This window comes from Oncorhynchus gorbuscha, linkage group LG25 (assembly GCF_021184085.1).
Source record: "Oncorhynchus gorbuscha isolate QuinsamMale2020 ecotype Even-year linkage group LG25, OgorEven_v1.0, whole genome shotgun sequence".
Taxonomy (NCBI): domain Eukaryota; kingdom Metazoa; phylum Chordata; class Actinopteri; order Salmoniformes; family Salmonidae; genus Oncorhynchus; species Oncorhynchus gorbuscha.
In genome coordinates this window covers 49,986,755-50,011,754 of record NC_060197.1, presented here as the reverse complement: position 1 = coordinate 50,011,754, position 25,000 = coordinate 49,986,755, and the positions used below count along the sequence as shown (strand labels likewise).

At 46.5% G+C, this 25,000-nt stretch overlaps 1 protein-coding gene across 1 annotated transcript in view; it reads left to right on the top strand.

Annotated features, from left to right (window-relative positions):
• camta2 (calmodulin binding transcription activator 2) overlaps positions 1-25,000 on the top strand; it is a 180,436-nt gene that overhangs the window by 145,619 nt on the left and 9,817 nt on the right. The window contains 3 exon segments of the mRNA XM_046329061.1: positions 5,186-5,385; positions 17,323-17,504; positions 23,846-23,924. Of these exon segments, the coding sequence (XP_046185017.1) occupies positions 5,186-5,385; positions 17,323-17,504; positions 23,846-23,924 (461 nt within the window).

Here is a 25,000-nt window from a genome sequence, read left to right as displayed (position 1 = left end):
ATCCCCTATATCCCCCACTAGAATCCCCTATATCCCCCCACTAGAATCCCCTATATCCCCCACTAGAATTCCCTATATCCCCCACTAGAATCCCCTATATCCCCCACTAGAATCCCCTATATCCCCCCACTAGAATCCCCTATATCCCCCACTAGAATCCCCTATATCCTCCCACTAGAATCCCCTATATCCCCCCACTAGAATCCCCTATATCCCCCCACTAGAATCCCCTATATCCCCCACTAGAATCCCCTATACCCCCCACTAGAATCCCCTATATCCCCCATATCCCCCACTAGAATCCCCTATATCCCCCCACTAGAATCCCCTATATCCCCCACTAGAATCCCCTATATCCTCCCACTAGAATCCCCTATATCCCCCACTAGAATCCCCTATATCCTCCCACTAGAATCCCCTATATCCCCCCACTAGAATCCCCTATCCCCCCACTAGAATCCCCTATATCCCCCCACTAGAATCCCCTATATCCTCCCACTAGAATCCCCTATATCCCCCCACTAGAATCCCCTATATCCCCCCACTAGAATCCCCTATATCCCCCCACTAGAATCCCCTATATCCCCCACTAGAATCCCCTATATCCCCCACTAGAATCCCCTATATCCCCCCACTAGAATCCCCTATATGCCCTCCACTAGAATCCCTATATCCCCCCACTAGAATCCCCTATATCCCCTCCACTAGAATCCCCTATATCCCCCCACTAGAATCCCCTTTAATGAAGACAGCTTCTCCATCCTGGAGGGGGAAATCAGGCCGAGGGACATGTACTATTCTGTGGTGACCTAAATGCCAGAACTGGACAAGAACCTGACACCCTCAGCACACAGGGGGACAAACGGCTACCTGGAGGTGACATCATTCCCTCCCCCATATGCCTCCCTAGGCACAACTACGTCACCATAACCAACAAAAATGGGTCTGTACATAGTCACTGGTAGGCTACGGCTCATCTCTTGGCAGTAGTACGGTAGATTACTTTATCACTGATCTCAACCCAGAGTCTCTCAGAGCGTTCACAGTCAGCCCACTGACCTCAACCCAGAGTCTCTCAGAGCGTTCACAGTCAGCCCACTGACCTCAACCCAGAGTCTCTCAGAACGTTCACAGTCAGCCCACTGACCTCAACCCAGAGTCTCTCAGAGCCTTCACAGTCAGCCCACTGACCTCAACCCAGTGTCTCTCAGAACGTTCACAGTCAGCCCACTGACCTCAACCCAGAGTCTCTCAGAGCCTTCACAGTCAGCCCACTGACCTCAACCCAGAGTCTCTCAGAGCCTTCACAGTCAGCCCACTGACCTCAACCCAGAGTCTCTCAGAGCCTTCACAGTCAGCCCCACTGACCTCAACCCAGAGTCTCTCAGAGCCTTCACAGTCAGCCCACTGACCTCAACCCAGAGTCTCTCAGAGCGTTCACAGTCAATTGTAAGTCGCTCTGGATAAGAGCGTCTGCTAAATGACTTAAATGTAAAATGTAAATGTCAGCCCACTGACTCCCGTATCAGATCACAGCAAAATCACAGTCTACTTGAACAGAGCAATACTCAATCATGAGGCATCAAAGGAACGGAATAATATTAAGAAATGCTATAGATGGAAGGAAAGTAGTGTGGAAACCAAAACACTATTAGGCAACAAATTCAATCCCTTTTAGACAACTTCCATGTCACTGTGATAGAGAATAATGGCCTTTGTCAGGGTTGTGACCAAGGACCCAATGGTCACTCTGACAGAGCTCCAGAGTTCCTCTGTGGAGATGGGAGAACCTTCCAGAAGGACAACCATCTCTGCAGCACTCCACCAATCAGGCCTTTATGGTAGAGTGGCCAGATGGAAGCCACTCCTCTGGAAAAGGAACATGACAGCCCGTTTGGTGTTTGCCAAAAGGCACCCAAAGGACTCAGACCATGAGAAACAAGATTCTCTGGTCTGATGAAACCAAGATTGAAGTCTTTGGCCTGAATGCCAAGCGTCACGTCTGGAGGAAACCTGGCACTATCCCTACGGTGAAGCATGGTGGTGGCAGCATCATGCTGTGGGGATGTTTTTCAGCATCAGGGACTGGGAGACTAGTCAGGATCGAGGGAAAGATGAACAGAGCAAATTACAGAGAGATCCTTGACAAAAACCTGATCCAGAGTGCTCAGGACCTCAGACTGGGGTGAAGGTTCACCTTCAACAACCCAGACAGGAACATCACATCAGTGACTCAACCCCTGTAATAGGGTTAGGGGGGGGGGGGGGGTGCCAACCCAGACAGGAAGATCACATCAGTGACGCATCCCCTGCAGGGACGGCATGGAAGAGCCCCAGTAAGCCAGTGACTCAGCCCCTGTAGTAGGGTTAGAGGCAGAGAATCCCAGTGGAAAGAGGGGAACCGGCCAGGCAGAGACAGCAAGGGTGGTTCGTTGCTCCAGTGCCTTTCCGTTCACCTTCCCACTCCTGGGCCAGACTACACTCAATCATATGACCCACTGAAGAGATGAGTCTTCAGTAAAGACTTAAAGGTTGAGACCGAGTTTGCGTCTCTGACATAGATAGGCAGACCATTCCATAAAAATTGAGCTCTATAGGAGAAAGCCCTGCCTCCAGCTGTTTGCTTAGTAATTCTAGGGACAATTAGGAGGCCTACGTCTTGTGACCGTAGCGTACGTGTAGGTATGTACAGCAGGACCAAATCAGAGAGGTAGGTAGGAGCAAGCCCATGTAATGCTTTGTAGGTTAGGAGTAAAACCTTGAAATCAGCCCTTGCCTTAACAGGAAGCCAGTGTAGGGAGGCTAGCACTGGAGTAATATGATCAAATTTTTTGGTTCTAGTCAGGATTCTAGCAGCCGTATTTAGCACAGATTTGGACAGAAAGTTTCAGATTTTTGCAATGTTACATAGATGGAAAAAAGCTGTCCTTGAAATGGTCTTGATATGTTCTTCAAACGAGAGATCAGGGTCCAGAGTAACGCCGAGGTCCCTCAGTTTTATTTGAGATGACTGTACAACCATCAAGATTAATTGTCAGATTCAACAGAAGATCTCTTTGTTTCTTGGGACCTAGAACAAGCATCTCTGTTTTAGTGGAAAGTTTGCAGCCATCCACTTTTGGGGCTTCACTATGTTTCATTGGACAGGCAACCCTCCGCCCCTCAGTCCGGAGCTGCCCCTCAGTCCAGTGGGGTCCTTTAGTAGGGTTGCCAGTCCTAAATTGGAGTGGGGGCCACGTCCAGCGCCAGAGCCGCCACTATGGTGGAGTGGGGGCCACGTCCAGCGCCAGAGCCGCCACTATGGTGGAGTGGGGGCCACGTCCAGCGCCAGAGCCGCCACTATGGTGGAGTGGGGGCCACGTCCAGCGCCAGAGCCGCCACTATGGTGGAGTGGGGGCCACGTCCAGCGCCAGAGCCGCCACTATGGTGGAGTGGGGGCCACGTCCAGCGCCAGAGCCGCCACCGCGGACAGATGCCCACCCAGACCCTCCCCTATAGGTTCAGGTTTTGCGGCCGGAGTCCGCACCTTGGGGGGGAGGTACTGTCACACCCTGACCATAGTTTGCTCTGTATGTTTCTATGTTTTGTTTGGTCAGGGTGTGATCTGAGTGGGCATTCTATGTTGTGTGTCTAGTTTGTCTGTTTCTGTGTTTGGCCTGATATGTGTCTCTAATATGGTCATACATTGGGCAGGAGGTTAGGAAGTGCAGCTCAGTTTCCACCTCATGTTGTAGGCAGTGAGCACATCTTCTCTTGAGAGCCAGGTCTGCCTACGGTGGCCTTTCTAAATAGCAAGGCTATGCTCACTGAGTCTGTACATAGTCAAAGCTTTCCTTAAGTTTGGGTCAGTCACAGTGGTCAGGTATTCTGCCACTGTGTACTCTCTGTTTAGGGACAAATAGCATTCTAGTTTGCTCTGTTTTTTTGATAATTCTTTCCAATGTGTCAAGTAATTATCTTTTTGTTTTCTCATGATTTGGTTGGGTCTAATTGTGTTGCTGTCCTGGGGCTCTGTGGGGTCTGTTTTTGTTTGTGAACAGAGCCCCAGGACCTGTGTCTCCTCTCTCTCTCTCTCTCTCTCTCTCTCTCTCTCTCTCTCTCTCTCTCTCTCTCTCTCTCTCTCTCTCTCTCTCTCTCTCTCTCTCTCTCTCTCTCTCTCTCTCTCTCTCTCTCTCTCTCTCTCTCTCTCTCTCTCTCTCTCTCTCTCTCTCTCTCTCTCTCTCTCTCTCTCTCTCTCTCTCTCTCTCTCTCTCTCTCTCTCTCTCTCTCTCTCTCTCTCTCTCTCTCTCTCTCTCTCAATTCAATTCAATTTAAATGCTTTATTGGCATGGGAAACATATGTTAACATTGTCAAAGCAAGTGAAGTAAACAAACAAAAGTGAAATAAACAAAAAAGTAAACATTACACTCACAGAAGTTACAAAAGAATACAGACATTTCAAATGTCATATTGTGTCTATATTCAGTGTTGTAACGATGTACAAATAGTTAAAGTACAAAAGGGAAAATAAATCAACATAAATATGGGTCGTATTTATAATGGTGTTTGTTCTTCACTGGTTGACCTTGTGGCAACAGGTCACAAATGGGTCCTTCTGTAGCTCAGTTGGTAGAGCATGGTGCTTGTAACGCCAGGGTAGTGGGTTCGATTCCCGGGACCACCCATACGTAGAACGTATGCACACATGACTGTAAGTCGCTTTGGATAAAAGCGTCTGCTAAATGGCATATATTATTATTATTATATTACAAATCTTGCTGCTGTGATGCACACTGTGGTATTTCACCCAATAGATATGGGAGTTTATCTCTCTCTCTTTCTCTTCCCCTCTCTCCCCTTTCTCCTTTCTCTTTGCTCTCTCTCTCTCCTTTCTCTGTTTCTCTTTCTCTTCTCTCTCTCTCTCCTTTCTCTGTTTCTCTTGGTCTCTTTCTCTCTCCTTTCTCTCGGTCTCTCTCTCTCTTCCTCTCTCTCTGTTTCTCTCGGTCTCTCTCTCTCTCCTTTCTCTGTTTCTCTCGGTCTCTCTCTCTCCTTTCTCTGTTTCTCTTGGTCTCTTTCTCTCTCTCTGTTTCTCTCTCTCTCCTCTCTCTGTTTCTCTCGGTCTCTCTTTCTCTTTTCTCTCTCTCTCTCTCCTCTCTGTGTTTCTCTTGCTCTCTCTCCTCTCTCTGTTTCTCTCTGTCTCTCTAGATAACCAGTTCCGTATGTCCATCCTGGACAGACTGGAGCAGATGGAGAGGAGGATGGCTGAGATGTCTGCAACCAACCCACACACACAGCCGCCGCCACAATGCCAGCGGATCAGCACACTCTCCCCACACACACATCCGCCGCCACAATGCCAGCGGATCAGCACACTCTCCCCACACACGCCCGAAGACAGAAGCCAGGTCAGAAGACAAATCAGATTTTATTTGTCACATACACATGGTTAGCAGATGTTAAATGCGAGTGTAGCGAAATGCTTGTGCTTCTAGTTCCGACAATGCAGTGATAACCAACAAGTAATCTAACTAACAATTCCAAAACTACTGTCTTATACACAGTGTAAGGGGATAAGGAACATGTACATAAGGATATATGAATGAGTGATGGTACAGAGCAGCATACAGTAGATGGTATAGAGTACAGTATATACATAAGAGATGAGTATGTAGACAAAGTAAACAAAGTGGCATAGTTAAAGTGGCTAGTGATACTTGTGTTACATAAGGATGCAGTCGATGATGTAGAGTACAGTATATACATATGCATATGAGATGAATAATGTAGGGTAAGTAACATTATATAAGGTAGCATTGTTTAAAGTGGCTAGTGATATATTTACATCATTTCCCATCAATTCCCATTATTAAAATGGATGGAGTTGGGTCAGTGTCAATGACAGTGTGTTGGCAGCAGCCACTCAATGTTAGTGGTGGCTGTTTAACAGTCTGATGGCCTTGAGATAGAAGCTGTTTTTCAGTCTCTCGGTCCCAGCTTTGATGCACCTGTACTGACCTCGCCTTCTGGATGATAGCCGGGTGAACAGGCAGTGGTTCGGGTGGTTGATGTCCTTGATGATCTTTATGGCCTTCCTGTAACAACGGGTGGTGTAGGTGTCCTGGAGGGCAGGTAGTTTGCCCCCGGTGATGCGTTGTGCAGTCCTCACTACCCTCTGGAGAGCCTTACGGTTGAGGGCGGAGCAGTTGCCGTACCAGGCGGTGATACAGCCCGCCAGGATGCTCTCGATTGTGCATCTGTAGAAGTTTGTGAGTGCTTTTGGTGACAAGCCGAATTTCTTCAGCCTCCTGAGGTTGAATAGGCGCTGCTGCGCCTTCTTCACGACGCTGTCAGTGTGAGTGGACCAATTCAGTTTGTCTGTGATGTGTATGCCGAGGAACTTAAAACTAGCTACCCTCTCCACTACTGTTCCATCGATGTGGATAGGGGGGTGTTCCCTCTGCTGTTTCCTGAAGTCCACAATCATCTCCTTAGTTTTGTTGACGTTGAGCGTGAGGTTATTTTCCTGACACCACACTCCGAGGGCCCTCACCTCCTCCCTGTAGGCCGTCTCGTCGTTGTTGGTAATCAAGCCTACCACTGTTGTGTCGTCCGCAAACTTGATGATTGAGTTGGAGGCGTGCGTGGCCACGCAGTCGTGGGTGAACAGGGCGTACAGGAGAGGGCTCAGAACGCACCCTTGTGGGGCCCCCGTGTTGAGGATCAGCGGGGAGGAGATGTTGTTGCCTACCCTCACCACCTGGGGGCGGCCCGTCAGGAAGTCCAGTACCCAGTTGCACAGGGCGGGGTCGAGACCCAGGGTCTCGAGCTTGATGACGAGCTTGGAGGGTACTATGGTGTTGAATGCCGAGCTGTAGTCGATGAACAGCATTCTCACATAGGTATTCCTCTTGTCCAGGTGGGTTAGGGCAGTGTGCAGTGTGGTTGAGATTGCATCGTCTGTGGACCTATTTGGGCGGTAAGCAAATTGGAGTGGGTCTAGGGTGTCAGGTAGGGTGGAGGTGATATGGTCCTTGACTAGTCTCTCAAAGCACTTCATGATGACGGAAGTGAGTGCTACGGGGCGGTAGTCGTTTAGCTCAGTTACCTTAGCTTTCTTGGGAACAGGAACAATGGTGGCCCTCTTGAAGCATGTGGGAACAGCAGACTGGTATAGGGATTGATTGATGTCCGTAAACACACCGGCCAGCTGGTCTGCGCTTGCTCTGAGGGCGTGGCTGGGGATGCCGTCTGGGCCTGCAGCCTTGCGAGGGTTAACACGTTTAAATGTCTTACTCACCTCGGCTGCAGTGAAGGAGAGACCGCATGTTTCCGTTGCAGGCCGTGTCAGTGGCACTGTATTGTCCTCAAAGCGGGCAAAAAAGTTATTTAGTCTGCCTGGGAGCAATACATCCTGGTCCGTGACTGGGCTGTATTTCATCTTGTAGTCCGTGATTGACTGTAGACCCTGCCACATGCCTCTTGTGTCTGAGCCATTGAATTGAGATTCCACTTTGTCTCTGTACTGACGCTTAGCTTGTTTAATAGCCTTGCGGAGGGAATAGCTGCACTGTTTGTATTCAGTCATGTTGCCAGACACCTTGCCCTGATTAAAAGCAGTGGTTCGCGCTTTCAGTTTCACACGAATGCTGCCATCAATCCACGGTTTCTGGTTAGAGAATGTTTTTATCGTTGCTATGGGAACGACATCTTCGACGCACGTTCTAATGAACTCGCACACCGAATCAGCGTATTCGTCAATATTCCCATCTGACGCAATACGAAACATGTCCCAGTCCACGTGATGGAAGCAGTCTTGGAGTGTAGAGTCAGCTTGGTCTGACCAGCGTTGGACAGACCTCAGCGTGGGAGCCTCTTGTTTTAATTTCTGCCTGTAGGCAGGGATCAGCAAAATGGAGTCGTGGTCAGCTTTTCCGAAAGGGGGGGCGGGGCAGGGCCTTATATGCGTCGCGGAAGTTAGAGTAACAATGATCCAAGGTTTTACCACCCCTGGTTGCGCAATCGATATGCTGATAAAATTTAGGGAGTCTTGTTTTCAGATTGGCTTTGTTAAAATCCCCAGCTACAATGAATGCAGCCTCCGGATAAATGTTTTCCAGTTTGCAAAGAGTTAAATAAAGTTCGTTCAGAGCCATCGATGTGTCTGCTTGGGGGGGGGTATATACGGCTGTGATTATAATCGAAGAGAATTCTCTTGGAAGATAATGCGGTCTACATTTGATTGTGAGGAATTCTAAATCAGGTGAACAGAAGGATTTGAGTTCCTGTATGTTTCCTTCATCACACCATGTCCCGTTAGTCATGAGGCATACGCCCCCGCCACTCTTCATACCAGAGAGATGTTTGTTTCTGTCCGCGCGATGCGTGGAGAAACCCGTTGGCTGCACCGCCCTGGATAGCGTCTTCCCAGTAAGCCATGTTTCCGTAAAGCAGAGAACGTTGCAGTCTCTGATGTCCCTCTGGAATGCCACCCTTGCTCGGATTTCATCAACCTTGTTGTCGAGAGACTGGACATTGGCAAGAAGAATACTGGGAAGTGGTGCGCGATGTGCCCTTTTTCGGAGTCTGACCAGAACACCGCCGCGTTTCCCTCTTTTTCGGAGTCGTTTCCTTGGGTCGCTGCATGCGATCCATTCCGTTGTCCTGTTTGTAAGGCAGAACACAGGATCCGCGTCGCGGAAAACATATTCTTGGTCGTACTGATGGTGAGTTGACGCTGATCTTATATTCAGTAGTTCTTCTCGACTGTATGTAATGAAACCTAAGATGACCTGGGGTACTAATGTAAGAAATAACACGTAAAAAAAACAAAAAACTGCATAGTTTCCTAGGAACGCGAAGCGAGGCGGCCATCTCAGTCGGCGCCGGACATTATGAATACACATCCGAGTTTACAAGTAGAAAGTTTTCAGCCATCCACTTCCTTATGCCATTCCTTCCTAATGTCACCCAGTAGTGCTATCTGCAGGGTTAGGTTAATGTCACCCAGTAGTGCTATCTGCAGGGTTAGCTCCAGGTTAATGTCACCCAGTAGTGCTATCTGCAGGGTTAGCTCCAGGTTCATGTCACCCAGTAGTGCTATCTGCAGGGTTAGCTCCAGGTTAATGTCACCCAGTAGTGCTATCTGCAGGGTTAGCTCCAGGTTAATGTCACCCAGTAGTGCTATCTGCAGGGTTAGCTCCAGGTTAATGTCACCCAGTAGTGCTATCTGTAGGGCTAGCTCCAGGTTCATGTCACCCAGTAGTGCTATCTGCAGGGTTAGCTCCAGGTTAATGTCACCCAGTAGTGCTATCTGCAGGGTTAGCTCCAGGTTCATGTCACCCAGTAGTGCTATCTGCAGGGTTAGCTCCAGGTTAATGTCACCCAGTAGTGCTATCTGCAGAGTTAGCTCCATGTTAATGTCACCCAGTAGTGCTATCTGCAGGGTTAGCTCCAGGTTAATGTCACCCAGTAGTGCTATCTGCAGGGTTAGCTCCAGGTTAATGTCACCCAATGGTGCTATCTGCAGAGTTAGGTTAATGTCACCCAATGGTGCTATCTGCAGAGTTAGGTTAATGTCACCCAGTAGTGCTATCTGCAGGGTTAGCTCCAGGTTAATGTCACCCAGTAGTGCTATCTGCAGGGTTAGCTCCAGGTTAATGTCACCCAGTAGTGCTATCTGCAGGGTTAGCTCCAGGTTAATGTCACCCAATGGTGCTATCTGCAGAGTTAGTCTTATATATATATATACACAGTGGGGCAAAAAAGTATTTAGTCAGCCACCAATTGTGCAAGTTCTCCCACTTAAAAAGATGAGAGGCCTGTAATTTTCATCATAGGTACACTTCAAGAAGCTAGGGTTAGGAGCTAGGGTTAGGAGCTAGGGTTAGCAGCTAGGGTTAGTTTTGCTGGAGGAAACAGGTACAAAAGTATCTATATCCACAGTAAAACGAGTCCTATATCGACGTAACCTGAAAGGCCGCTCAGCAAGGAAGAAGCCACTGCTCCAAAACCGCCATAAAAAAGACAGACTACGGTTTGACTGCACATGGGGACAACGATCGTACTTTTTGGAGAAATGTCCTCTGGTCTGATTAAACAAAATAGAACTGTTTGGCCATAATGACCATCGTTATGTTTGGAGGAGAAAGGGGGAGGCTTGCAAGCTGAAGAACACCATCCCAACCGTGAAGCACGGGGGTGGCAGCATCATGTTGTGGGGGTGCTTTGCTGCAGGAGGAGGGTCTGGTGCACTTCACAAAATAAATGCATCATGAGGATGGAAAATGACGTGGATATATTGAAGCAACATCTCAAGACATCAGTCAGGATGTTAAAGCTTGTTTGCAAATGGGTCTTCCAAATGGACAATGACCCCAACATACTTCCAAAGTTATGGCTCAAAATGGCTTAAGGACAACAAAGTCAAGGTATTGGAGTGGCCATCACAAAGCCCTGACCTCAATCCTATAGAAAGTTTGTGGGCAGAACTGAAAAAGTGTGAGCGAGCAAGGAGGCCTACAAACCTGACTCAGTTACACCAGCCCTGTCAGGAGGCCTACAAACCTGACTCAGTTACACCAGCTCTGTCAGGAGGCCGACAAACCTGACTCAGTTACACCAGCTCTGTCAGGAGGCCTACAAACCTGACTCAGTTACACCAGCTCTGTCAGGAGGCCTACAAACCTGACTCAGTTACACCAGCTCTGTCAGGAGGCCTACAAACCTGACTCGGTTACACCAGCTCTGTCAGGAGGCCTACAAACCTGACTCAGTTACACCAGCTCTGTCAGGAGGCCTACAAACCTGACTCAGTTACACCAGCTCTGTCAGGAGGCCTACAAACCTGACTCAGTTACACCAGCTCTGTCAGGAGGCCTACAAACCTGACTCGGTTACACCAGCTCTGTCAGGAGGCCTACAAACCTGACTCGGTTACACCAGCTCTGTCAGGAGGCCTACAAACCTGACTCGGTTACACCAGCTCTGTCAGGAGGCCTACAAACCTGACTCGGTTACACCAGCTCTGTCAGGAGGCCTACAAACCTGACTCGGTTACACCAGCTCTGTCAGGAGGCCTACAAACCTGACTCAGTTACACCAGCTCTGTCAGGAGGAATGGGCCACAGTTCACCCAACTTATTGTGGGAAGCTTGTAAAATGCTACCTGAAACGTTTGACTCAAGGTAAACAATTTAATGGCAATGCTACCAAATACTAATTGAGTGTAGGTAAACGTCTGACCCACTGGGAATGTGATGAAAGCTGAAATAAATCATTCTATCTACTATTATTCTGGCATTTCACATTCTTAAAATAAAGTGGTGATCTTAACTGACCTAAAACAGGGAATTTTTACTTGGATTAAATGTCAGAAATTGTGATAAACTGAGTTCAAATGAATCTGGCTGAGGTGTATGAAAACTTCCAACTTCAACTGTATATGCATTCGCACACGTATATTAATATATGTTTACTTACACAGATCTAGGATGTGTTATTTTAGGGTTCCCTTTATTTTTTTTGAGCAGTGAATATATTATCATCTCCAGGTTGTTCTATAGGTAGTAGTGGTAGTAGTAGTATATAATGTATATATTATCATCTCCAGGCTGTTCTATAGGTAGTAGTGGTAGTAGTAGTATATAATGTATATATTATCATCTCCAGGCTGTTCTATAGGTAGTAGTGGTAGTAGTAGTATATAATGTATATATTATCATCTCCAGGCTGTTCTATAGGTAGTAGTGGTAGTATATAATGTATATATTATCATCTCCAGGCTGTTCTATTGGTAGTAGTGGTAGTAGTGGTAGTATATAATGTATATATTATCATCTCCAGACTGTTCTATAGGTAGTAGTGGTAGTAGTAGTATATAATGTATATATTATCATCTCCAGGCTGTTCTATAGGTAGTAGTGGTAGTATATAATGTATATATTATCATCTCCAGGCTGTTCTATAGGTAGTAGTGGTAGTAGTAGTATATAATGTATATATTATCATCTCCAGGCTGTTTTATAGGTGGTAGTGGTAGTATATAATGTATATATTATCATATCCAGGCTGTTCTATAGGTAGTAGTGGTAGTAGTAGTATATAATGTATATATTATCATCTCCAGGCTGTTCTATAGGTAGTAGTGGTAGTAGTAGTATATAATGTATATATTATCATCTCCAGGCTGTTCTATAGGTAGTAGTGGTAGTAGTGGTAGGATATAATGTATATATTATCATCTCCAGGCTGTTCTATAGGTAGTAGTGGTAGTAGTAGTATATAATGTATATATTATCATCTCCAGGCTGTTCTATAGGTAGTAGTGGTAGTAGTAGTATATAATGTATATATTATCATCTCCAGGCTGTTCTATAGGTAGTAGTGGTAGTAGTGGTAGTATATAATGTATATATTATCATCTCCAGGCTGTTCTATAGGTAGTAGTGGTAGTAGTAGTATATAACGTATATATTATCATCTCCAGGCTGTTCTATAGGTAGTAGTGGTGGTAGTAGTATATAATGTATATATTATAATCTCCAGGCTGTTCTATAGGTAGTAGTGGTAGTAGTAGTATATAATGTATATATTATCATCTCCAGGCTGTTCTATAGGTAGTAGTGGTAGTGGTAGTATATAATGTATATATTATCATCTAGGAACGCGAAGCGAGGCGGCCATCTCAGTCGGCGCCGGACATTATGAATACACATCCGAGTTTACAAGTAGAAAGTTTTCAGCCATCCACTTCCTTATGCCATTCCTTCCTAATGTCACCCAGTAGTGCTATCTGCAGGGTTAGGTTAATGTCACCCAGTAGTGCTATCTGCAGGGTTAGCTCCAGGTTAATGTCACCCAGTAGTGCTATCTGCAGGGTTAGCTCCAGGTTAATGTCACCCAGTAGTGCTATCTGCAGGGTTAGCTCCAGGTTAATGTCACCCAGTAGTGCTATCTGTAGGGCTAGCTCCAGGTTCATGTCACCCAGTAGTGCTATCTGCAGGGTTAGCTCCAGGTTAATGTCACCCAGTAGTGCTATCTGCAGGGTTAGCTCCAGGTTCATGTCACCCAGTAGTGCTATCTGCAGGGTTAGCTCCAGGTTAATGTCACCCAGTAGTGCTATCTGCAGAGTTAGCTCCATGTTAATGTCACCCAGTAGTGCTATCTGCAGGGTTAGCTCCAGGTTAATGTCACCCAGTAGTGCTATCTGCAGGGTTAGCTCCAGGTTAATGTCACCCAATGGTGCTATCTGCAGAGTTAGGTTAATGTCACCCAATGGTGCTATCTGCAGAGTTAGGTTAATGTCACCCAGTAGTGCTATCTGCAGGGTTAGCTCCAGGTTAATGTCACCCAGTAGTGCTATCTGCAGGGTTAGCTCCAGGTTAATGTCACCCAGTAGTGCTATCTGCAGGGTTAGCTCCAGGTTAATGTCACCCAATGGTGCTATCTGCAGAGTTAGTCTTATATATATATATACACAGTGGGGCAAAAAAGTATTTAGTCAGCCACCAATTGTGCAAGTTCTCCCACTTAAAAAGATGAGAGGCCTGTAATTTTCATCATAGGTACACTTCAAGAAGCTAGGGTTAGGAGCTAGGGTTAGGAGCTAGGGTTAGTTTTAGGGTTAGGAGCTAAGGTTAGTTTTAGGGTTAGTTTTAGGGATAGGAGCTAGGGTTAGTTGTAGGGTTAGGAACTAGGGTTAGGAGCTAGGGTTAGTTTTAGGGTTAGGAACTAGGGTTAGGAGCTAGGGTTAGTTTTAGGGTTAGGAACTAGGGTTAGTTGTAGGGTTAGGAGCTAGGGTTAGGAGCTAGGGTTAGGAGCTAGGGTTAGTTTTAGGGTTAGGAACTAGGGTTAGTCGTAGGGTTAGGAGCTAGGGTTAGGAGCTAGGGTTAGTTTTAGGGTTAGGGTTAGTTTTAGGGTTAGGAACTAGGGTTAGGAACTAGGGTTAGGAGCTAGGGTTAGGAGCTAGGGTTATGAGCTAGGGTTAGTTGTAGGGTTAGGAGCTAGGGTTAGGAGCTAGGGTTAGGAGCTAGGGTTAGGAACTAGGGTTAGGAGCTAGGGTTAGGAGCTAGGGTTAGGAGCTAGGGTTAGGGGTTAGGAGCTAGGGTTAGGAGCTAGGGTTAGGAGCTAGGGTTAGGGTTAGGAGCTAGGGTTAGGAGCTAGGGTTAGGAGCTAGGGTTAGTTTTAGGGTTAGGAACTAGGGTTAGTTTTAGGGTTAGGGTTAGGAGCTAGGGTTAGTTTTAGGGTTAGGAACTAGGGTTAGTTTTAGGGTTAGGAACTAGGGTTAGTTTTAGGGTTAGGAACTAGGGTTAGTTTTAGGGTTAGTTTTAGGGTTAGGAGCTAGGGTTAGGACCTAGGGTTAGTTTTAGGGTTAGGAACTAGGCTTAGTTTTTGGGTTAGGAGCTAGGGTTAGTTTTAGGGTTAGGAGCTAGGGTTAGTTTTAGGGTTAGGAGCTAGGGTTAGTTTTAGGGTTAGTTTTAGGGTTAGGAGCTAGGGTTAGTTTTAGGGTTAGTTTTAGGGTTAGGAACTGGGGTTAGTTTTAGGGTTAGGAGCTAGGGTTAGTTTTAGGGTTAGGAGCTAGGGTTAGTTTTAGGGTTAGTTTTAGGGTTAGGAACTAGGGTTAGTTTTAGGGTTAGTTTTAGGGTTAGGAACTAGGGTTACTTTTAGGGTTAGCAGCTAGGGTTAGTTTTAGGGTTAGGAGCTAGGATTATTTTTAGGGTTAGGAGCTAGGGTTAGGAGCTAGGGTTAGTTTTAGGGTTAGGAGCTAGGGTTAGTTTTAGGGTTAGGAGCTAGGGTTAGTTTTAGGGTTAGTTTTAGGGTTAGGAGCTAGTGTTAGTTTTAGGGTTAGGGACTAGGGTTAGTTTTAGGGTTAGGAGCTAGGGTTAGTTTTAGGGTTAGGAGCTAGGGTTAGTTTTAGGGTTAGGAGCTAGTGTTAGTTTTAGGGTTAGGGAAAAGGGTTAGTTTTAGGGATAGGAGCTAGGGTTAGTTTTAGGGTTAGGGACTAGGGTTAGGAGCTAGGGTTAGTTTTAGGGTTAGGAGCTAGGGTTAGTTTTAGGGTTAGGAGCTAGGGTTAGTTTTAGGGTTAGGAGCTAGGGTTAGGAGCTAGGGTTAGTTTTAGGGTTAGGAGCTAGTGTTAGGAGCTAGGGTTAGTTTTAGGGTTAGGAGCTAGTGTTAGTTTTAGGGTTAGGAGCTAGGGTTAGTTTTAGGGTTAGGAGCTAGAGTTAGTTTTAGGGTTAGGAGCTAGAGTTAGTTTTAGGATTAGTTTTAGGGATAGGGATTAGTTTTAGGGTTAGGAGCTAGGGTTAGGAGCTAGGGTTAGTTTTAGGGTTAGGGATTAGTTTTAGGGTTAGGAGCTAGGGTTAGTTTTAGGGTTAGGGACTAGTTTTAGGGTTAGGAGCTAGGATTAGTTTTAGGGATAGGGTTAGGGTTAGGGTTATTTTTAGGGTTAGGAGCTAGGATTAGTTTTAGTTTTATGGTTAGGAACTAGGGTTAGTGTTAGGGTAAATAGGATTTTAAATGGGACTGAATTGTGTGTTCCCTCAAGGTTAGTTATTCAAGACTGTGTGTCAGGGGAGGGGAGTTACTATCATGTGGCCCTCAATGGAAAACTCTCTACTCCTCCAGCAGATGAAAGGAGAGAACGTGAGAAAGAAAGACAGCAAAGAACGGGAGATTGGGTGAGGGAGGGAGGGGAGAGGGAGGGAGGGGGAGAGGGAGGGAGGGGGAGAGGGAGGGAGGGGGAGAGGGGGAGAGAGAGAGAGAGAGAGAGAGAGAGAGAGAGAGAGAGAGAGGGTGGGTGGGTGGGTGAGAGGGAGGGAGGGAGGGGGGAGAGAGAGAGAGAGAGAGAGAGAGAGAGAGAGAGAGAGAGAGAGAGAGAGAGAGAGAGAGAGAGAGAGAGAGAGAGAGAGAGAGAGAGAGAGAGAGAGATTAGAGAGAGAGAGAGAGAGAGAGAGAGAGAGAGAGAGAGAGAGAGAGGGGAGGGAGGGAGGGGGAGGGAGGGAGGGAGGGAGAGGGAGAGGAGGGAGGGAGGGAGGGTGGGTGGGTGAGAGAGGGAGGGAGGGAGGGAGGGGGAGAGGGAGGGAGGGTGGGTGAGGGAGAGGGAGGGAGGGACGGTGGGTGGGTGGGTGGGTGAGAGAGAGAGAGGGAGGGAGGGAGGGGGAGAGGAAGGGAGGATGGGAGAGGGAGGGAGGGAGGGATGCAGGGAGGGAGGGAGGGAGGGAGGGTGGGTGGGTGGGAGAGAGGGAGGGAGGGTGGGAGGGTAAGAGAGAGAGAGGGAGGGAGGGAGGGTGGGTGAGGAGGGGAGGGGGAGAGGGAGGGAGAGGGAGGGAGGGAGGGAGGGAGGGAGGGAGGGACGGTGGGTGGGTGGGTGGGTGAGAGAGAGAGAGGGAGGGAGGGAGGGGAGAGGAAGGGAGGATGGGAGAGGGAGGGAGGGAGGGATGCAGGGAGGGAGGGAGGGAGGGAGGGTGGGTGGGTGGGAGAGAGGGAGGGAGGGTGGGAGGGTAAGAGAGAGAGAGGGAGGGAGGGAGGGTGGGTGAGGAGGGAGGGGGAGAGGGAGGGAGAGGGAGGGAGGGAGGGAGGGAGGGACGGTGGGTGGGTGGGTGGGTGGGTGGGTGGGTGGGTGGGTGAGAGAGAGAGAGAGGGAGGGAGGGAGGGAGGGAGGGTGGGTGAGGGGGAGAGGGAGGGAGGGTGGGTGATGGAGAGGGAGGGAGGGGGAGAGGGAGGGAGGGACAGTGGGGAGGGTGAGGGAGGGAGGGAGGGAGGGTGGGTGGGTAGGTAGGTGAGAGAGAGAGGGAGGGAGGGTGGGTGAGGGAGAGGGAGGGTGGGTGAGGGAGAGGGAGGGAGGGTGAGGGAGGGAGTGAGGAAGGGAGGTGGTTGGGGGTGGAGGGTGGGGGAGACGGAGGGAGGGTGGTTGAGGGAGATGGAGGTTGTGGGAGTGGGTGAGGGTGAGGGAGGGACCGTGGGGAGAGGTTGGGGGGTGGAGGAAGGGTGGGAGGGTGGAGAAGAGCGAGGGAGGGTGGGGGAGAGGTTGGGGGGTGAGGGAGGGAGGGAGGAGGAGAGAGGGGAAGAGGAAGGGTGGGTGAGGGAGAGGGAGGGAGGGTGGGTGGGTGGGGGAGGGAGGGAGGGAGGGAGGGGAGAGGGAGGGAGGGAGGGAGGAGGTTGGGTGTGGAGGGTGGGGGAGAGTGAGGGAGGGAGGGTGGGTGGGGGGGAGGTTGGGGGTGGGGGAGAGGGTGTAGAGTCGTGTTCATTTGCAAAAAATGCTTTTTTTCTCTCCCTCTCCTTCCCTCCTCTCTTTCTCACCCCCTCCCTCCTCTCTTTCTCACCCCCTCCCTCCTCTCTCTCTCCAGTCAGGCCCATGGTTTGAGAGGAGGATAGTTGGAGTATGTGAGAGGATGATGGAGGGAGGGAGGTGGAGAGGAGGGGGAGAAGAGCGCCTCGCTCACTCCATACGCCACAGAGGGATGACACTGCTCCACCTGGCCGCTGCACAGGGATACACACACCTCATCCACACACTCATCCACTGGAGGTATACACCCACACCAGATACTCACATACAGTTGAAGTCGGAAGTTTACAAACACTTAGGTTGGGGTCATTAAAACTTGTTTTTCAACTTCTCCACAAATTTCTTGTTAAGAAACTATAGTTTTGACAAGTTGGTTAGGACATCTACTTTGTGCAGGACACAAGTCATTTTTCCAACAATTGTTTACAGACAGATTATTTCACTTATAATTCACTGTATCACAATTCCAGTGGGTCAGAAGTTTACATACACTAAGTTGACTGCCTTGAAACAGCTTGGTAAATTCCAGAAAATAGGCTAATTGACATAATTTGAGTCAATTGGAGGTGTACCTGTGGATGTATTTCAAGGCCTACCTTCAAACTCAGTGCCTCTTTGCTTGACATCAAGTGGAAAATCAAAAGAAATCAGCCAAGACCTCAGAAAAATAATTGTAGACCTCCACAAGTCTGGTTCATCCTTGGGAGCAATTCCCAAACGTCTGAAGGTACCACGTTCATCCGTACAAACAATAGTACGCAAGTATAAACACCATGGGACTACACAGCCGTCATACCGCTCAGGAAGGAGACGCGTTCTGTCTCCTAGAGATGAACGTACTTTGGTGCAAAAAGTGCAAATCAATCCCAGAACAACAGCAAAGGACCTTGTGAAGATGCTGGAGGAAACAGGTACAAAAGTATCTATATCCACAGTAAAACGAGTCCTATATCGACGTAACCTGAAAGGCCGCTCAGCAAGGAAGAAGCCACTGCTCCAAAACCGCCATAAAAAAGACAGACTACGGTTTGACTGCACATGGGGACAACGATCGTACTTTTTGGAGAAATGTCCTCTGGTCTGATTAAACAAAATAGAACTGTTTGGCCATAATGACCATCGTTATGTTTGGAGGAGAAAGGGGGAGGCTTGCAAGCTGAAGAACACCATCCCAACCGTGAAGCACGGGGGTGGCAGCATCATGTTGTGGGGGTGCTTTGCTGCAGGAGGAGGGTCTGGTGCACTTCACAAAATAAATGCATCATGAGGATGGAAAATGACGTGGATATATTGAAGCAACATCTCAAGACATCAGTCAGGATGTTAAAGCTTGTTTGCAAATGGGTCTTCCAAATGGACAATGACCCCAACATACTTCCAAAGTTATGGCTCAAAATGGCTTAAGGACAACAAAGTCAAGGTATTGGAGTGGCCATCACAAAGCCCTGACCTCAATCCTATAGAAAGTTTGTGGGCAGAACTGAAAAAGTGTGAGCGAGCAAGGAGGCCTACAAACCTGACTCAGTTACACCAGCCCTGTCAGGAGGCCTACAAACCTGACTCAGTTACACCAGCTCTGTCAGGAGGCCGACAAACCTGACTCAGTTACACCAGCTCTGTCAGGAGGCCTACAAACCTGACTCAGTTACACCAGCTCTGTCAGGAGGCCTACAAACCTGACTCAGTTACACCAGCTCTGTCAGGAGGCCTACAAACCTGACTCGGTTACACCAGCTCTGTCAGGAGGCCTACAAACCTGACTCGGTTACACCAGCTCTGTCAGGAGGCCTACAAACCTGACTCAGTTACACCAGCTCTGTCAGGAGGCCTACAAACCTGACTCAGTTACACCAGCTCTGTCAGGAGGCCTACAAACCTGACTCAGTTACACCAGCTCTGTCAGGAGGCCTACAAACCTGACTCGGTTACACCAGCTCTGTCAGGAGGCCTACAAACCTGACTCGGTTACACCAGCTCTGTCAGGAGGCCTACAAACCTGACTCGGTTACACCAGCTCTGTCAGGAGGCCTACAAACCTGACTCGGTTACACCAGCTCTGTCAGGAGGCCTACAAACCTGACTCGGTTACACCAGCTCTGTCAGGAGGCCTACAAACCTGACTCAGTTACACCAGCTCTGTCAGGAGGAATGGGCCACAGTTCACCCAACTTATTGTGGGAAGCTTGTAAAATGCTACCTGAAACGTTTGACTCAAGGTAAACAATTTAATGGCAATGCTACCAAATACTAATTGAGTGTAGGTAAACGTCTGACCCACTGGGAATGTGATGAAAGCTGAAATAAATCATTCTATCTACTATTATTCTGGCATTTCACATTCTTAAAATAAAGTGGTGATCTTAACTGACCTAAAACAGGGAATTTTTACTTGGATTAAATGTCAGAAATTGTGATAAACTGAGTTCAAATGAATCTGGCTGAGGTGTATGAAAACTTCCAACTTCAACTGTATATGCATTCGCACACGTATATTAATATATGTTTACTTACACAGATCTAGGATGTGTTATTTTAGGGTTCCCTTTATTTTTTTTGAGCAGTGAATATATTATCATCTCCAGGTTGTTCTATAGGTAGTAGTGGTAGTAGTAGTATATAATGTATATATTATCATCTCCAGGCTGTTCTATAGGTAGTAGTGGTAGTAGTAGTATATAATGTATATATTATCATCTCCAGGCTGTTCTATAGGTAGTAGTGGTAGTAGTAGTATATAATGTATATATTATCATCTCCAGGCTGTTCTATAGGTAGTAGTGGTAGTATATAATGTATATATTATCATCTCCAGGCTGTTCTATTGGTAGTAGTGGTAGTAGTGGTAGTATATAATGTATATATTATCATCTCCAGACTGTTCTATAGGTAGTAGTGGTAGTAGTAGTATATAATGTATATATTATCATCTCCAGACTGTTCTATAGGTAGTAGTGGTAGTAGTAGTATATAACGTATATATTATCATCTCCAGGCTGTTCTATAGGTAGTAGTGGTAGTAGTAGTATATAATGTATATATTATCATCTCCAGGCTGTTCTATAGGTAGTAGTGGTAGTATATAATGTATATATTATCATCTCCAGGCTGTTCTATAGGTAGTAGTGGTAGTAGTAGTATATAATGTATATATTATCATCTCCAGGCTGTTTTATAGGTGGTAGTGGTAGTATATAATGTATATATTATCATATCCAGGCTGTTCTATAGGTAGTAGTGGTAGTAGTAGTATATAATGTATATATTATCATCTCCAGGCTGTTCTATAGGTAGTAGTGGTAGTAGTAGTATATAATGTATATATTATCATCTCCAGGCTGTTCTATAGGTAGTAGTGGTAGTAGTGGTAGGATATAATGTATATATTATCATCTCCAGGCTGTTCTATAGGTAGTAGTGGTAGTAGTAGTATATAATGTATATATTATCATCTCCAGGCTGTTCTATAGGTAGTAGTGGTAGTAGTAGTATATAATGTATATATTATCATCTCCAGGCTGTTCTATAGGTAGTAGTGGTAGTAGTGGTAGTATATAATGTATATATTATCATCTCCAGACTGTTCTATAGGTAGTAGTGGTAGTAGTAGTATATAACGTATATATTATCATCTCCAGGCTGTTCTATAGGTAGTAGTGGTGGTAGTAGTATATAATGTATATATTATAATCTCCAGGCTGTTCTATAGGTAGTAGTGGTAGTAGTAGTATATAATGTATATATTATCATCTCCAGGCTGTTCTATAGGTAGTAGTGGTAGTGGTAGTATATAATGTATATATTATCATCTCCAGGCTGTTCTATAGGTAGTAGTGGTAGTATATAATGTATATATTATCATCTCCAGGCTGTTCTATTGGTAGTAGTGGTAGTATATAATGTATATATTATCATCTCCAGGCTGTTCTATTGGTAGTAGTGGTAGTAGTGGTAGTATATAATGTATATATTATCATCTCCAGGCTGTTCTATAGGTAGTAGTGGTAGTAGTAGTATATAATGTATATATTATCATCTCCAGGCTGTTCTATAGGTAGTAGTGGTAGTAGTAGTATATAATGTATATATTATCATCTCCAGGCTGTTCTATAGGTAGTAGTGGTAGTGGTAGTATATAATGTATATATTATCATCTCCAGGCTGTTCTATAGGTAGTAGTGGTAGTATATAATGTATATATTATCATCTCCAGACTGTTCTATAGGTAGTAGTGGTAGTGGTAGTATATAATGTATATATTATCATCTCCAGACTGTTCTATAGGTAGTAGTGGTAGTATATAATGTATATATTATCATCTCCAGACTGTTCTATAGGTAGTAGTGGTAGTAGTAGTATATAATGTACACTGCTCAAAAAAATAAAGGGAACACTTAAACAACACAATATAACTCCAAGTCAATCACACTTCTGTGAAATCAAACTGTCCACTTAGGAAGCAACACTGATTGACAATAAATGTCACATTCTGTTGTGCAAATGGAATAGACAACAGGTAGAAATTATAGGCAATTAGCAAGGCACCCCCAATAAAGGAGTGGTTCTGCAGGTGGGGACCACAGACCACTTCTCAGTTCCTATGCTTCCTGGCTGATGTTTTGGTCACTTTTGAATGCTGGCGGTGCTTTCACTCTAGTGGTAGCATGAGATGGAGTCTACAACCCACACAAGTGGCTCAGGTAGTGCAGCTCATCCAGGATGGCACATCAATGCGAGCTGTGGCAAGAAGGTTTGCTGTGTCTGTCAGCGTAGTGTCCAGAGCATGGAGGCGCTACCAGGAGACAGGCCAGTACATCAGGAGACGTGGAGGAGGCCGTAGGAGGGCAGCAACCCAGCAGCAGGACCGCTACCTCTGCCTTTGTGCAAGGAGGAGCAGGAGGAGCACTGCCAGAGCCCTGCAAAATGACCTCCAGCAGGCCACAAATGTGCATGCGTCTGCTCAAACGGTCAGAAACAGACTCCATGAGGGTGGTATGAGGGCCCGACGTCCACAGGTGGGGGTTGTGCTTTCAGCCCAACACCGTGCAGGACGTTTGGCATTTGCCAGAGAACACCAAGATTAGCAAATTTGCCACTGGCGCCCTGTGCTCTTCACAGATGTAAGCAGGTTCACACTGAGCACATGTGACAGCCGTAACAGTCTGGAGACACTGTGGAGAACGTTCTGCTGCCTGCAACATCCTCCAGCATGACCGGTTTGGCGGTGGGTCAGTCATGGTGTGGGGTGGCATTTCTTTGGGGGGGCCGCACAGCCCTCCATGTGCTCGCCAGAGGTAGCCTGACTGCCATTAGGTACCGAGATGAGATCCTCAGACCCCTTGTGAGACCATATGCTGGTGCGGTCGGCCCTGGGTTCATCCTAATGCAAGACAACGCTCGACCTCATGTGGCTGGAGTGTGTCAGCAGTTCCTGCAAGAGGAAGGCATCGATGCTATGGACTGGCCCGCCCGTTCCCCAGACCTGAATCCAATTGAGCACATCTGGGACATCATGTCTCGCTCCATCCACCAACGCCACGTTGCACCACAGACTGTCCAGGAGTTGGCGGAGGCTTTAGTCCAGGTCTGGGAGGAGATCCCTCAGGAGACCATCCGCTACCTCATCAGGAGAATGCCCAGGCGTTGTAGGGAGGTCATACAGGCACGTGGAGGCCACACACACTACTGAGCCTCATTTTGACTTGTTTTAAGGACATTACATCAAAGTTGGATCAGCCTGTAGTGTGGTTTTCGACTTTAATTTTGAGGGTGACTCCAAATCCAGACCTCCATGGGTTGATAAATTTGATTTCCATTGATAATTGTTGTGTGATTTTGTTGTCAGCACATTCAACTGTGTAAAGAAAAAAGTATTTAATAAGAATATTTCATTCATTCAGATCTAGGATGTGTTATTTTAGTGTTCCCTTTATTTTTTTGAGCAGTGTATATTTATATATTTTTACTTACACACATACACACACACCTCACACACACCTCATCCACACACACCTCATCCACACACATATGTATACAGTATAAACTCATTCCCTGGAGATACTCACACTTGTTTGTGTTGAGAGTATCTCCTGATGTACAAAAAAAAAAATTTGGGATATTAACATATGAATTATGCATCTCATCCAGTTTTAGCATCCTGGTTCCGTGAGACAGGCAGAATGTCGACTTAAATCATCTGGTCACAGATCAAAATTTATTAGAGCAATTATACATGACAGGGAGGGGCTAAACCGGAGAGGGAGGGGCTAAACAGGAGAGGGGAGGGCTAAACAGGAGAGGGATGGCTAAACAGGGGGTGGGGAGGGGCTAAACGGGGGGAGGGGCTAAACAGGAGAGGGGGAGGGCTAAACAGGAGAGGGGGAGGGCTAAACAGGAGAGGGATGGCTAAACAGGAGAGGGGGTTGGGCTAAACAGGGGGTGGGGAGGGGCTAAACGGGGGGAGGGGCTAAACATGAGGTGTTGGGGGGGGCTAAACAGGAGGGGGAGGGGCTAAACAGGTGTGTAAACTATTCAAACTCTTTTTGCTGATCTGCAGTTCTAACATTGTGTTTGTTTTTCCTCAGGAGTGTCAACAGGGACAGTCTGGACGTAGAGCAGGAAGTTGATCCTCTCACCGTCGATCATTTCTCATGCACTCCTCTGGTGACACTCACTTTTACATCAAACATTTGGTCTTCACCGCTCTCTAAGACTAGTCTTTATTCCAGTATCTGATACTCTCTAAGACTAGTCTTTATTCCAGTATCTGATACTCTCTAAGACTGTAGTCTTTATCCCAGTATCTGATACTCTCTAAGTCTGTAGTCTTTATTCCAGTATCTGATACTCTCTAAGACTGTAGTCTTTATTCCAGTATCTGATACTCTCAAAGTCTGTAGTCTTTATTCCAGTATCTGATACTCTCTAAGTCTGTAGTCTTTATTCCAGTATCTGATAATCTCTAAGACTGTAGTCTTTATTCCAGTATCTGATACTCTCTAAGTCTGTAGTCTTTATTCCAGTATCTGATACTCTCTAAGTCTGTAGTCTTTATTCCAGTATCTGATACTCTCTAAGACTAGTCTTTATTCCAGTATCTGATACTCTCTAAGACTGTAGTCTTTATCCCAGTATCTGATACTCTCTAAGTCTGTAGTCTTTATTCCAGTATCTGATACTCTCTAAGTCTGTAGTCTTTATTCCAGTATCTGATACTCTCTAAGTCTGTAGTCTTTATTCCAGTATCTGATACTCTCTAAGTCTGTAGTCTTTATTCCAGTATCTGATACTCTCTAAGACTGTAGTCTTTATTCCAGTATCTGATACTCTCTAAGACTGTAGTCTTTATCCCAGTATCTGATACTCTCTAAGTCTGTAGTCTTTATTCCAGTATCTGATACTCTCTAAGACTGTAGTCTTTATTCCAGTATCTGATACTCTCAAAGTCTGTAGTCTTTATTCCAGTATCTGATACTCTCTAAGTCTGTAGTCTTTATTCCAGTATCTGATAATCTCTAAGACTGTAGTCTTTATTCCAGTATCTGATACTCTCTAAGACTGTAGTCTTTATTCCAGTATCTGATACTCTCTAAGTCTGTAGTCTTTATTCCAGTATCTGATACTCTCTAAGACTGTAGTCTTTATTCCAGTATCTGATACTCTCTAAGACTGTAGTCTTTATTCCAGTATCTGATACTCTCTAAGACTGTAGTCTTTATTCCAGTATCTGATACTCTCTA